The sequence below is a fragment of the Panthera pardus genome, unplaced genomic scaffold (genome assembly GCF_024362965.1).
Source record: "Panthera pardus isolate Hobbes unplaced genomic scaffold, ASM2436296v1 HiC_scaffold_6, whole genome shotgun sequence".
Lineage (NCBI taxonomy): Eukaryota > Metazoa > Chordata > Mammalia > Carnivora > Felidae > Panthera > Panthera pardus.
Window position 1 is genome coordinate 139523195 of NW_026526991.1, and position 15118 is coordinate 139538312.

Genomic DNA, 15118 nt, shown 5'->3' on the forward strand with positions numbered 1-15118 from the left:
TCTTTCATCCGAATGTTATATTTGGCAATAAAACTATCAGATGGAAGCTCTCCTACATTTCATTTCATTGTTACCTAAATAAAGCAACCCATTAAAATCCCTCTCCTTAAAAATCAGACTCGGATCCGAACACCTCCGTCTTTATGCAATATTTCTTTAGCAAAGGGAACAGCGGAGACGTAGGGAAGGGGGGGAAAAAAACAAAACAAGGAAACAAACAAACAGACAAACACGCATTCTCTGTAAAATGAATACCCCTAAGAGGCTGTCTTCCAGGGACTTGCAAATCTTAGTCCCTTCCTGAGCAGGTGAGGGGTCCGTATTTCCTGGCGAGAGATCTCCCCCTTGACACAGTGAATTAACTAGTTAAAAGCTGTTCTCCTGGAGAGACACACGGTCACGGCATTTTCGGAGCGTGCAGAGCCCACGCGCGGTCCTGTGGTCGGAGCCCGGAGCAGCAGCTCTCGTAAGCTGTCCCCTCGGGCTGCTCCCAGACGAGCCGGCTCGGCAAGCTGTCCCCTCCCCGTCCCCTCCCTCCCTCCCGTGCAGCCTCCTTCCCTCTCCACCGCGTCCTGGGCAGCTCCATCCGTCCAAACGGGAGCTGAGTTTGCAGGCTGACAGGGATGCAAAGGGCTGGTGGTGCTGATGTCAGAGCCAGAAGACAGTTGTGATTGGACCTAATTAGACTTTGCAGCAGCAAATAGACAAGCTCCCTGCGTGATTGGCTTCAAAGTGGCTGGTGCCAAACAACTAGCAGACGAGCCAAAGTAGGAGCCCTGCGTTCGCTGGGAGCCCGGTCCGGAGCGGCCGCCTGGAGGAGGAGGGCAGCGGGGAGGGGGCGCACCTCCCCGCCGAGTCCTGTGGAGGAGCTGCTGCTGGCCGGGGTCCCCCCGCCCCCCGCCCGCCGCGAGCTGGCCGAGAACAGCTGGGGAGCAGGAGCGGGAGCCCGAGGCTCGTCCTGAAAAGTGAGCCCGCTCCCGGCCCGCAGGCATCCGGCAGCGCTGGGCCAGCAGCAAAGGTGAGCTGCTGGGGACCGGGTCCCTCCCGGCTCTGGCGGCTGCGTCTCGGGCCATGGCCTCCGTCCTGGGCACCAGCAGAGGGGCCGGAGGAGGGCTGAGCGGCCAACTCAAATGCAAGTCCCAGAGGAGACGGCGGCGGTCCAAGAGGAAAGGTAAGGACCCTGCTTTCTGCGCTGTCTCCGCTGACCGCTCCCCCACCCCGGGTGTGGGGTCCGCCTGCTCCCGCGGCCCACTTTCGGGGGGCTGGGGAGGGTCTGCTCCAAGCAGAGCGCCGGAGTTCGCGTCCCTTTGTGGAGGCCCTGGGGGCTCTTGCCGGCTCCGAGGGGACAGGAATGGTGGGGGGGGGGCAGAGAGCCCGGGCTCCGCACAGCCCGGCTGGGAGCAGGGTTAGCAGGGGGAGTGGGTGCGGGGACCGGAGGACAGTCCCCTCCCCGCCTCACATAGCCTCTGACCCTCTCCGAGGCCACAGCAGCACCCGTGCCAAAGGAAACACTCGTGTGAGCCAGCAGCCCCAGAAAAGGGAGCAGACCTCATGCCAGCTTCTCCGTCCAAATCGTCTCGGAGGCAGGAGTGGGCAGGATGCTGGCGACCACGCTTCCAAACTGGCCGACGTGCCCCCTCGGTCTGCTCGGTGCTCGTGGCTCCGTAAACACTGGGACCCGCAGGCAGCACGGGCTGGTCCTGGGGCGGCTGGGGGGAAGCAGAGATTGAAACCTGGAAAGAGAAGGAGGCACGGCAGCTCGTTAGTGACAGAAACCCTGCAAACCAGGGAGGGAGGACGAGCCGCGAGCAGCGGGTGACAGGTTGTTCCCGACTCCCTGGGGGTGGCGTCTGCATTGTGGGGACCGCCGCCCTGAAGTTAGTGCATTCTGGGGCTCCGCCGGGGGCTGGGGCCCGTGCCCCAAATGCCACCGCGGGGGTGCGCGCGGTCCCGGGAGCGAGGGGGGCTGCTTCCAGAGCCTGCCCTTTCTCTCCCCGGGAGGAACTCGTTACCAGCAGCCCCTCACCATGAGTCTGCGGGAGAAAGTTCGGCTCTTCTGACGGTTTGAAATGTGTTGATTTAAGGGTGGGGGGAGAGTGAACACGGAGTTATTCAGAACCGCGGGACAGATGCCACTAAGATGCATCGGATTCTCTGCCTCCTACCGCAGGATGCGTGCTGGAGGCTGCTCTCTGTCCCCAGAGGGTCGTCGCCTCTGCGGTGGCCTGGCAGAAGTTTCTGCCACATCTCCCACTACCTGCCCTCAGATACCCCCGGAGCCCTTCCCGGCTTCTTCCGTGAAATCAGAAATTAGCCAGGCAGCGTGGAGACAGAAACGCCACCATCACACAGTCACCGATGATGGTTGCGAGTCGGGACCACGGGGAGCGGTCCCTTCCCGGGGAGGTTCCAGAGCCCTGGGCTCTGGAACTCGGCTGGGGGTGGATTCTGTGATTCCAGCTCAACTCTCAGGGCTGCCTCGGCGATGCCCGCTGCCCACTTGGTTACCTGGAGATGCCGTTTGGGAACAGACCTGCGGGCGCCTTCTGGAGTGATGCCGACAGAAAGTGGCAGCGAAAAGGGGCGGGGGGGATCACAGAATTTAATGATGACTGCAACTTTTAAAAGAGGGAAAAAGGAAACATTATCTTGTAAATTGTAAGTGTTCGTGTTTGCCAGCATTGCTGTTTAGTCTACTTACATATTAAAATTGAAGAGTATGGGGTAATATTTCACAATAAAACGGCATTCTACAGAAATAAAATCCAAGCTGATGGACGTGGGAGCCTTTCTCCAAATTCATTTTTCTTACCTTTAAATGTCAGCCATGCTGGCTTAGAAAGCATCCAATTTGGAGAAGAACAACAAGAAACCGGAAGGAAGACTTCATTTGCTGTAAACTTAACTAGAACAATTCAAAGTGGAATTTCTGTGTGAAATATTCCCATGCCTTGGCTTTTTCGAAGAAACCAGGTCTCTTAATTTTCGTGCCCCAAAACCGAGGTGGGAAAGGCTGATGTGTATGCGTGTGCTAACTCCTAGCGCTCGTAGGTTTATGTGTGGGGGTGAAATCTCCTGTGGCGTCTGCGGACAGCGGCCTTGGTAGGGCAGTCAGCTCAAACTGTAAATATTCACATCGTAGGGGAGAGTTAACAAGATAACCGTAAGTGGGAAAATCAAAAGAAAACATAGCAATTACGGGACACGTTAATTCATCATTTGCATGTGCTGGGAATAGGTCAGTTTCTGTGTAATTCTGTAGATCCTCGTTTTTCTCTTCTACCAAGAAAAACGGTGAATTTAAATTGCGTTCTGACAGTCATGACTCCCGGCGACAGCCTTTGAGTGCAGCGGCCTCGGCTTTTGAGCTCACCCACTTAAAACTCTGTGTTTGTCACAATTTTAAATCCACGTGCGTATTGATGGTTGTTAAGGAATTTGTCTAGGGCTCTACTGTGTACTAACTAGAGCCACCGACTGGGAGCACAAAGAAAGAGCCCGTCTCGTACGGGAGGAGCCAAATCGGAATAAACGTGAGGCTTACTTGCCAATGGTATGTCTTTTTCCACCTATTCTAATGAACAGGGGTGATTTTTGAAGACACGTCTTAACTTTTGGCTCCCTGGGCTGTGAAAAGCTATCAGTGTTCTGTGTGTAAACTCCAGAAGTGCTTTGATACGTTTTTTTTTTTACGTCACTTATTATTGTCAAAATAATCCGTGGGCTTTGAAATAAAAACTATAGCTACGGTTTAAGTGTGAGATTCATACCATGCTCTCATTACCACGAAATGTGATCCAGAGCCTCAGAAATCAAATGTTTTCCCGTACTCAGTGTTTTCAGTCACCATAGGCAGTATAGATCTTTAAGAATCCAAAAAACTAAAAAATTAAAACAACAACAACAACTTGGTCCCAGGTATTAACAAGCCGGGACCTGCATGTCTCCCCCAGATGAACCTTAAAGAAGAGGTTCAGAGGTTCAGAGTAGACCCACCCACCCACCCACCCGTCTCTTCCCATTCTCTCATCAGGACCCCGTATGATGTATTTTTGCATTTTCTCTATGTGTCACTTTTTAGTCGGGACTTTGTCTTAGAAATTATTTATGAACAATTTACATTTTCTGTACAAGTGAAAAAATGTCAAAATTTGAGTTTTGAGGAGGAGAAAAATAAGCAGCTGGAAAAGAAAGCACTGTGCAAAGGACAGGGAAGCCGTGTAATTTTTACACGTGTGGCTACAGCTGCTCTAAAGCCGTGTAACATGGGGGAGACGTGTCAGCTTGCTGTCAGAAAATACCGGGAGCGCTCGTAGTTTACGGAGTTTATTCATCAACTCAGCACCCACTCAGCTCACTGCTCGTGGGGGATTCTGAGAGTCGGCACTTTGTTCTGTACTTGGCAGTGGGATTATTCGAGGCGATCGCACACCAGCAGATCTGTGCTGGGTGCTCCGAGCGATGTCCCCCGTACTCGAGAAGGACTAGATGCGTGAATATTATGGAAGGTCTGTATTTTAGCCCAAAATAACAAAGGCGAAGGTTGAAGGTTATTTAAAATCGGTACCAACTGAGCCAGGTGGAGTAGGAAGAGTCAGTATTCATGGAAACAGTGTAATATGTAAGCATAAATCACTTCAAATTTTATCAGATAGCCCTCAACCAGTGGCTGCATTCCGGGTGATGTGTCCGAGGAATTTCATAGGTATATTTTCAATCATTAAAACAGGACCTGTATTCTGTCGTGGATTTCTGCCATTCTCTCTTTCGCGACTGTAGCTGTCCTGAAGGCACGCATCAGCATGAAATGCATTTTGCAAAGAAAATATTTTTAGTATTTGACAATGAGCACATACAGCGTGTAAAAATGACTCAAGTTTGTGGAAATTTTTCAAGAACTGTTCTTTCGATGCAAAACATATTTGCAGTTGGATGGAGAGCCCATGCAAATTCAGCTGGTTCTGAGAGGTAAACGGGAGGACGGGGTTCGGAGCCAGGGGAGTCAGTCACCAGACGGAGAAAGGGAGGGAACTTTGGAGAGCTATCGCAAGGCTCTATAAACAACCATTTGTTAAGTCAACAAAGCCGATTCGGTCATCAGCACATGACCTTTCTTTTTTTCTTTTTTTCTTTCTTCTTCTTCTTCTTTTTTTTTTTGAGGCATTTGACAGCAAAAGAAGTTAATGCCAGAAATGTAGATGTTGTTACAGGGCGATCCTTACACACAGTCTCAGAAACGCTGAAGGTGATTCTTGGAAACAGCAACACGAGATGTTGCTGAGTGACAGTGAGCTGATGAATCACAGGAAGGTAGGGTGGGAGCAAGGGCCGGCCACTGAATGTCGTGAAATGCAAATAAAAAGTTGGCAAACGGAGCAGAATGAGGGCAGCGGGCGGATGATAGGCACGGGCTTGGTGTGAACCGGGATCCCGTGAAAAATTAACACAACACAAAGATCGCGTGTGGATGAGGCTCTTCGTCCCCAGCGATGCCCGAGTGACACATGAGTGTGCCTCAGCCTGGCTGGTGGGGACACAGCTCCGCGCCACGGCCGCGCGTCCCCGCGCCCCCGCCTGCCTCGCCGTCTGACGGCTCGGGAGGAAGGAGACTGCATTTCGTGATAAAATTAAGTTGATTAAACCATTCACCATCCTCTAATTGTGTAGCGCTTTTTTCCCTCTTTCTCTTTTTAAAATTTGTGTTAGTACCTCTGGTTTCTAGTGACCCGTGTAATAGCAGTAATTTGAGATTGCTTCGAGGGCATTAGATATGATGAGTGAACTTGAATTTAGAATAAAAATATGAGATTCATGTATCCGTATCTAAATAGTGGTGATTCAGTTACCGCAGAAGCACTGTCCCAGAGGAGCATTATGTAAGGAAATGCAGAATGAGGAAATTGTGTTTTTCTGATCTGAGGCAGGGGAAGATAAGTTATGCTCCGAAAGCATTCAGGGTCCAATTTAAAAGCCATATGTGTGTTTGTTGTTCCTAGCTGTACCTGCATACGTCGTAAAGGCAGTTGAAGTATTTGAGCATTTTTTATGTCTGCCTGCTTCTTTTCCTAAAATGCTGGGGGATGAATGTTGCTGTTTTCATAACACGAACAATTTTAAACAATTAGTAAAACAAAAATAATTATATTCCCCGGTTCTTCGTCACATAAATATATCATTTCTAAATTGATGCTCCGTTGGTAAAGCGGGCTCTTAATTACGAGCAAATAAGATTTCTAAAGGGACAAATTTCCACGTGGTGAAAGCAAGATTTTAGAAGCACTTGTTATAGCCATTTCTAAACTGGAAAAAAAAAAAAGGTTGATGCCAAGTGAAAAAGGAAACGCACGGATGTCCTTCACAAATATTGCAACTATTGAGTGTTAACACTAATCATGTGGCTCTGTGTTACACAGAAAAACAAGCCAGTAAGGGCCTGTCTGAATTCACATTGCTAAGTATCTGTGAATAGAGTGCACGTGAACTAACTCCTATCTCTTCAATTAAATGTTTTTCCTCCACTGAAATACGGAAGTGCATGCCATTAAATGTTTCATTACACAAAGAGAATTGTGTATTCCTAGCCATTAATATCCTACAATTCACTTAAGGATGTACCACCATCAGGTGAAGGGGCAGTACTTCCAAAAAAGAGGAGGAACGTTTATCCGACTCTGGATCCACGTGTAGATCTGTGAGGCTTTCGAGAGCAGGAAGGAGAGAGCTTTGAGAGATTTGTCAGACAGACTCCTGCCCTTCCTCACACGTGTGGCCACGTTGGTTCCCAAACATCCCTCTCTGGTGATCAAACTTGTACTGACCTGTTCATTTTATTTAAAAGGAATGGGGCACGGGGGCTACTGTATCTGACTTCTGGCTGACTCCGTCTCAGCAACGTCAGGGCGACGTCGCTCTTAGAGCCCCTGCCCCACCTGCAAACTGACGAGTGGACCAGCTCCCAGGAGCCACATCAGAGAGCCCCAGCCTAGAGATGGAGAGATCCGCTTTGCAAGAGGTCTGTAATTTTACCAGAAGTGAGCCTGATCACTTGCAAAGACAGAAGTTGTTTGTTTTTTTTTTCCTGAAGAGTGAGAAATCTTTGGGGAAAAAAGAAAAGAAAAGAAAAAGAGTTAATCTGAGCGTGTGGGTCTTCTCCCTCCCCTCATTTTTATTCTAGTTACAGGCATTGCATATGAAGGGCAGCAAAAAAATAAGTTCATTTTATTATCTTATTGGTGAGGAACGAATACAATTAGCATCTGGTCTCTGGTAAGAAAGTGGTGAGTAAATTTCCTCCTTGTGTTACAAGACACACACACACACGCACGTGTGTATACACAAATTCACTATTATCTGTTTTAAATTTTAAAAATTACCAGCGGCGAATGTTACGTTTTAAATCTCAAAAAATAGCAAACAGGTAACATAAATTTTATATTTATGTTAAAGAGAGGACTTTATGCTTGATTAAGACACAGTGTTTAGTAAGTGGAGCATTTACATAAACAAAGAAAAGCAGCTTTTTTTATGTATGTTAAAGACGGAAGAGACGTCGAATATAGATGCCCAGGTGGCTCTTAGATTTTAAGATTGTTGCTTCTGACCCCCTAAGAGGGGGGCTACGCACACTTCAAATACAGGGCTGAAGGTGGCTTGGCCGACCATCTAGTGGAGGGCGGCCAGAGTGGCCGTGCGTGTGGCACACTGGGACCAGCGTGAAGGTTCCCTGGAGCTGGCCTCCAGCGGGAAGGCACAGGTCTGTCTCTGCTCCTAGGAGGATCAAACTCTCTGAGGGACTAGGGAGGGAAGTCCAGCAGTGTAGACAAAAGGGGGAACAGGACAGTTAGTATTTCTAGGGGAGGCAATGCCCACTTTAGCCGGAGTCTGGTTGCATCCGGCCCGCTGAGCGTTTCCTTGACGGCGCCCATGGAGAACTTATTCACGAAACAGATCAAGGTGTCTTTCTGTTGCCGTTGCCTCACCATGTGGACAATAAATGAGACTAATATTGCTCAGAATTCATTAGTAAACACTCTTTTCTCGAGTGTCTATCGTACAGAAGTGAATCTCACACTCAAGGGAGCGCTCAACACAGCCAGGTGATTTGCACATAATAGAAAGCGTTCCTTTAAACACCTGGACCAGGATGTGCTTTGGAGAATTTTACAGATTTAATTAATCTCCGCTGCTCCGTTTATCTCGGATGAAATCCCTGATCCTTGTTTCCCACGGCTGAGAGACGGGAGACCGGCCTTATCGTTTTGCAGTGCCTTACCCGATTTCTCAAATGTGTCCTCTAGATGTGGCTTTAAAACAGGGTGGAGGGGACTCGGTTCTCTGAAAGGGGGCCTGTCACTGGTTGAAGATGCAAACCCAAACTGAGTCCCTTCTCTGCTTAAAAGCAAACAAAAGTGGGGGAGCTTCTGTCTCTAGAAGCAAGACCTGGAATCATAATCAGCCGGCTCAGAGCATACGCCTAGGACACCAGTAATTGATTAAGCCGCAGATTTTATCCGTCCGAGCCCATCGGAAGTACCCAGATTTCCTCTCGTTAAAATTAATGCAGTATTTCCTAAAAGTTTAATTGCTTTTGGAAAAGTGCAATTTAATAAACATGACAGAAACATCAGCAAAATAGATTCTGACCTCCCCTGCACCCCAAGTCTGGCTGGGTTCACTCAACCCTGTCGGTAACAGATGCTCCGCTTGTGTTAGGCTCATGGCTGTGAAAGCGACGTGTCCTTAAAGGAAACACACACTTTCTTTTTACTGGACGGTGCTCAGGCCTGAGAGCTGAGACACCAAATGTGCACAAACTCAGACAGTCTGACGTGTACCCTTAAAAAAAAAAAAGACTTTTATACATTTGGCTGTTAAGTGAGAGAATATTTAAAAATAGCACCTTTCACTACTCCTTGGGTGAATAAAAACATAGAGGGCCAAATTTAACTAGAGACATGAAGATATCTTTATTTGTGCCTCAGCTCCAAATACCGATACTGTAGACGAAAGTCTTCAAATGCCTATTCAGATTCCAACAGAATTGTAACGGGAAGTGACTTTTTAATTCAAAACCTTACGGTTCAGAGATAAATTTGCTGTATTCAAATGAGTCAATGCTGCTAGTTTTCTTTCCAAAGAAAAAATAAACTTGGAATAGAAATTATTGCTCCACTCCTAGGAAAAATCCCAGGATACATAGTAGCTTTTTAAAAAACCCCAAGACAGCAGAATAGGGAACCCCTTCCTTTGACAGCCTGGGAAAGACTGCTCAGGGCAGGCACCGCAATGTCTTGTAAATGTGTGCTGGTCCCACGTCTCTGCTCGGTCAGGAACTGCCCACGGGCATGGCTTCGATCTGATTGAAATTCAGGGAAATTTTCACCCAGGAAGCATTTAGGAAGATACGTACTTTAGATCTAACAAATTTGAGAGTTCATATAATTTTATGTAATCACCTGAGTTCTTTAATCCAATTTGTGCCGAAGTTAAATTATAATTTGGGCTTTTATACGTAGATAATGAATAGAATTCAAGTCACTAAAAGCTTGCACTTGTGTGTTTTGGGTAGATTTTTAATATACGCAGATAATATAGAGAGGATATAGAAAGATAACAGAGTCAGGATTTGAAATAACACCCACCCGAGCAGCATGGTTTGAACTGCACGGGTCCAGTTACACACAGATGTTTTTCCATAAAAACAGGGCGGTCCTGTAAAATTTTCTCTTCCTTATGATTTTCTTAAGGATGTTTTCTTTTCTTTAGGTTCCTTTGTTGTACCAATATAGTATTTAATATACGTGACGTACGAAATGTGTGTTTTATGCTATCCATAAGGCTTCTGGTCAACAGTAGGCCTTTAGTAGTTAAATTTGGGGGGAATCAAAACTATGCGCGCATTTTCAACTACTCAGGGGTTCGGCGCCTCCCCCCGGGTGTTGTTCAAAGCTCCACCGTACGTATAAGCAGTTGCTGAAATAAGGAAATATCACAATATTAAAAGAGTAACTCTAAACAGCAAAAGTCTAATATGTACACATTTTTAGATGGACGTTTAAAAACTCGAGTACAGATTAAATGAATCTTGAGTAAACTTCTGAGAGCTCAGACTCCTTGAGAAAGCTGAAAAATGACCTTGGTTTATGACCATGCCTTATGGTCCTGAAGTAAACATTCATTAATTATAAAGTTCCAAAACATCATTTTTTAAAAGCATCCTTTTCTGCATATTTCGCACAACGTGAAATATTTTTGTCTTTGTCACTGATGAAAATCAATCTATCCTCTTATATCACATAATAAGAGAGACACAAAAGCCACATGGCAGAAAGAGGTTTCATTGAAGACAGAATGACAGAGATACAGAGAAACAGGACAGGGAGGGAGACAGAGAACAGCGTCGTCTCTTTCTTCCTGTGCCCTGATCAAAGTTCACCTTCCTGCATTTTATCTCCTGTACCTTCAAAAACAGAAAGGGCACTTGATTTAAAACTATGGGGCATCCAATTCTGCTCTGTTTGCAATTTTGCCTTAAACATTTTGCGTGTATTCAGACAAGGGCTGTATCTGATGTGTAAGTACGATTTCTTCACTCTGAGCAAGGAGCTAGGAACCGAAAATATGCAAGAAAAACAAGGTGGCATGATCCTTGTGTCTGGGCTTATAATGTGTCTGGAGATATAGACATACAGATGTAAATTCAAAACACAGAATAGAAATAAACTGTCATGACCCCAACACACTATTAGGTTCTATGGGAATTTTTTTAATCCAAATATGATTGTATTCTTTACAAAATTGGATTTCTATTCCATTTCTTTTATTATTTCAAGTGAAACCCCTAAGTAAAAACTAATATAAACCCCTCTAGGTTTGAGCATTTTTATTTCTCCCGCAATGTCAAACATAATAGCTACTCAATTAAAACCCACTGAGAAAATTGACTTTGTTTTTGAAGGAAGAATGGCTTAAGGAAATAATCAGGACAATACGGTAGACGGGAACATTTTCTAAGGGGATTGTGTACAGATGGTGTGAGCTGTAGGGGACAAAGAAGGGCCGTAGCATACGAGGGAGATACTCAGAAGCCAGCTCTGGGATGATGACGTAGAATTACCTGCTGGTGGGAAAGGCAAAAGTTTGTTGTGTGTGTGAGGTGACTTCTGGGATGGGCACCATGATGAGATTTGTGTCCCCATAAATTAGTACAGTGGCCGTCTCATTGTGCACCCTCAGTAAACTGTTGTCATAGGACCAATTATTAGATTCATGCTGCAAATTTATAAAGGATGCTGTCTGATTTATTTTTAAGTTGTTAATATGTAAATCTGAATTTACTCATGCGGCAAGCATTTATGGAACACCTTTATGTGTCAGCCACCATGGTAAACGGCAGGGACTAAGCTGTAACAAAAGCTCCGAAAATGTCCTAAAAGAGTCAGAAAGCACCCGTCACTGGGCTCTGGCTTCTCTGTGGTCCGTCCTGGAGAAACCCCCCAAAAAGCTCGGGAGGCACATCTCTACTGTTTGTCAAGCCAGCTGCTCTGAGAATTAGCACGCTCGTGGGCATTTGTGCGGGTGGGGTGAGCTGAAAGCCTCAGACCATACAGATTCCAAAGATGCTTCTTAGGGAGCAGGACTTTGGACCGTGGTGCCTCTGCCTTGACTCTTCTACATACTCTTTCTCCTGTCCCTCCAGCTTGAGAACCGGGGCACCACATGCCTGGTGGCTGCACGTCTGTCCCACTCCCGTGACCGGTGTGAGACACCCTCCTTCTGTGAAGGTCCAGGCGCTGCCCAAGAACTCAGCTACCACCTTGCTCCTTGGCTCACAAAACTTCCGCTCTGTCCTCATGGCTGGGGCAAGCATTGTGTGTGTGTGCACGTGTGTAACACAAAGTCTAGGGCCAAGCCAAGGAAACTAAGTAAACGTGGCATCTAACATGTGATGCAGCCTGGCACTCTTTTCCTGTCTTTTCCTGGAGGCCGTATAAAGTAGGACTCAGAGCTCATCCGAATAGTCATAGGGAGTGTCCCCACTGCCATGTCCACTCAATATTGTGGACACAGAATACGTCCTGAGAATGATGAGAGTCACCGAATTTGTCCCTTGCTTCCAGGTAGATGGCATGTTCCCTGGTCTTTCTTATCTCTTACCTAAGAGAGCTTTGGGATTATCTCTCTGTCTCTCTGTCTCTGTCTCCATCTCATATACATTCATTAGGCAGGAGACGTGTGGAGACTGGAAGATAAAGTTCGTCAGTGCGTCCTACTTACGCGGGCAGGAGTGATGCTGGCTGCGGTCTTTAGGTCTAGATATTTATCTATAATGATACTTAGGAATGTTTCCGAAGTTGAACATCAGGGAAACAATAAAAGTAGGAATTGATAAGATTGAAACCAGCAGAAATCTGACATTAACATCCACACCTCTTCACCAGGAAACTGTCTGATCCTTAGTTCAGATGGTTAAGGAGACCGTCTGTGCCCTTGATTCCTCTGGACTTTTCTTCTTTGGACGTTTAGGTGAGCTGACCTGTTTCCCAAGATGGCCTTGACTCATTTGTTCCCATTCTAAAGTGTCATTTCTTATATCAGGGTTCTTATCACTAATATCAAAATCACCTCTGTGTGAAAATATTCAAGGTTCGCATGAGATGCAAAGACACCATCACACTTATATGTGTGTGTACATATATTCATAACGTGTCATGTTTAGGTAACCGATGCACGAACTTTCAAGATAAAGTGTAGAGTAGACGGGACTTTTTGTGCTCATTAGATGAAATAACGATTCACAGAATGTCTAGGTCACAGTGGTTAGCGTGTGAGAGCTGCTGTGATAGAACAGCACACTGTCCCGGATCCTGGAGGCGGGGAGTCCGGGATCCAGGCATGGGCAGGGCTGGTTCCTTCCCAGGCCTCTCTCCTGAGCGTGCAGATGCCACCCTCTCCGCCTGTCCTCACATGGTCATCCCTCTGTGCATGGCTGTGTCCTGACCTCCTCTTCTTATAAGGACACCAGTCAGATTGGATTAGGGCCACCCAGTAACCTCATCCTACCTTAATCCCCTCTTCAAAGACCCTGTCTCCAAATACAGTCACATGCTGAGGTCCTGGGGTCAGGACATCCACATGTGAATTTGGGGAGACACAATTCAGCCCACAACAGCCAGAATTCCATTCGCCTTCAGAGACATTTCCTGAAAATTAAGATGTCCCATTAGGTTAGCAGTGCTCTTTCTCCGGAAATATCGCGTCCACCTCAGGGTAGGCCAGTGAGTTCCTTGGTTCCATTTCATGCCCATGGTCTCTCCTGTGGATGATCTGCTTGCAGAATTGGACCAGCTTCAGATGTGATTAAATGATGCCCAGAATTTTTTTCTCAATTAGCCGTCATGTTGTGTTGTCCCCCAATATGATGGTACAAACTTGAGGGAGTTTACCTTATTCTGCCCTGCCTCGTGCTTTCCTGCCCCTCTGAAGATCCTCATTTCTAGTTACAGGTGGGGTGAACGGGCATGATTCTAAGAAGTGTGAGTGGGGAAGGTCATTTTCACCCCTGACTGACCACGCTTCTTCCAACTGGAGTAGGATCAGTGATAAACTTTTCTTATCGGGACGTAAAGGGGACCGTCAGGTATCGTGAACTCAACATCATCTTGGTTGTTGTTTTTTTTTTTTAATATTTATTTATTTATTTGAGAGAGAGAGAGAGAGAGAACGAAAGCAGGCGAGGAGCAGACAGAGGGAGACAGAAGATCCAAAGTGGGTTCTGTGCTGACAGTAGTGAGCCCAAAGCGGGGCTTGAACTCACAAACTGTGAGATCGTGACCTGAACGAGCAGAAGTCGGACGCTCAACTGACTGAGCCTCCAGATGCCCCAACACTGTGTTCGTTTTGTGGATGAGAGAAGTAGGACCCAAAGGGATGAGCAGCTAGTCCAGGAAGCTCCAGACTGAAAGAGCCGGCCCGGGAGCCCAGGGCCTTGGGTCCTCAGGTGCTCATGCTGAGAAAGTCTCCATCCCGGGGTAGAGTTGGACACATTGGCACAGAGAGGCTGTCGTGGGAGGGCATGCCCCTGGAAGCAGGGGCTTCCATGGCAAGGGTGGGCAGTGCACTAGACCCCGTCTTCTCTGGGCCCCGTGGAGCTCCCTGCCCCCTGGGATTCCCCTGCGGAAACTCCTCAGAGGCTGTGTCACCGGTGCCCATGAGAGCTGTGACACAGAGCTGTGACGGCAAGGGCGTCAGGGAGAGGCTGGTACTTGCCATTCTCACCGTGAAACCAGCGCACAACGTCTTAATGTGTGTGTGTGTGGACGTGTTTGTATATATGTAAATACACACACATGCAAATATTGATGTCTATATATCTTCCACTGTGCGTTCATTTGCTTAAGTGGTGTCAGTAACACAATTTTCTGATTTGAAGATTAAAGGAAACTGTAGAGATGGTTGAACAAACTCAGACATCAGCATGTTTAGTTTTCAGATGTCTATACAGCACGGCTATTCAATTCCAAAACAAACACGAGTTGTTGCATAAGGCAAGATATTTAAGGAACACATTGAATTAAGATTAGAAGTGAGGACGTTTTAAATTCTATCTCTCAAAAGACAAACAGAAAAAAGAGAATCCAGCCTGCTGTAAATTCACAACACCACACACGGGAAGATAAGTCTACACGAGCCCTTTTTTGTTGTGATATTCAAGTTAGTTAAGAGTGTGCAATGAAAATAAAACATACTGTTCATTCAGTGAAATGCTAGAGCTAGATTTGAATATCATAAAGTGAATTCCTCAGATTTAAATACACTTTTTTGGTTATTCCGCATCTGGATTCAACATGAAAACATTCTGCGTTACTTTGTGTGTTTCTGTGTGTTTGTGAACAGAATATGTTTCATCTACTCTCATGCGTAAAGGATAAGTTTACTGTTCCAATTTCCTAGATTGAACTGGCTCAGGTTCTGTGCTGGAGAAACGAAGTCAAAATCAAGCGGGAGCCGCGGGTAAACATATCGGCTCTGTTTTAAATTCCCTGAGTAAATAGATGACACCTGGATTCCAGAAACAAATTTGGGTACAGGATAGTCAATAGGACGTCTGAGCCCACCC

The 15118-nt window shown here is 46.7% G+C and overlaps 1 protein-coding gene across 2 annotated transcripts in view; it reads left to right on the plus strand.

The window, feature by feature from the left end:
- Nucleotides 1-601: 601 nt before the first annotated feature.
- The window catches only part of ADARB2 (adenosine deaminase RNA specific B2 (inactive)), a 418115-nt gene continuing 403598 nt past the window's right edge, over nt 602-15118 (plus strand). For both annotated transcript variants that reach the window (XM_053895707.1, XM_053895708.1), the window contains exon 1: nt 602-1171. In XM_053895707.1, coding sequence (XP_053751682.1) covers nt 1072-1171 — 100 coding nt within the window. In that variant the 5' untranslated portion in view covers nt 602-1071. The remainder of the gene's footprint in view (nt 1172-15118) is intronic.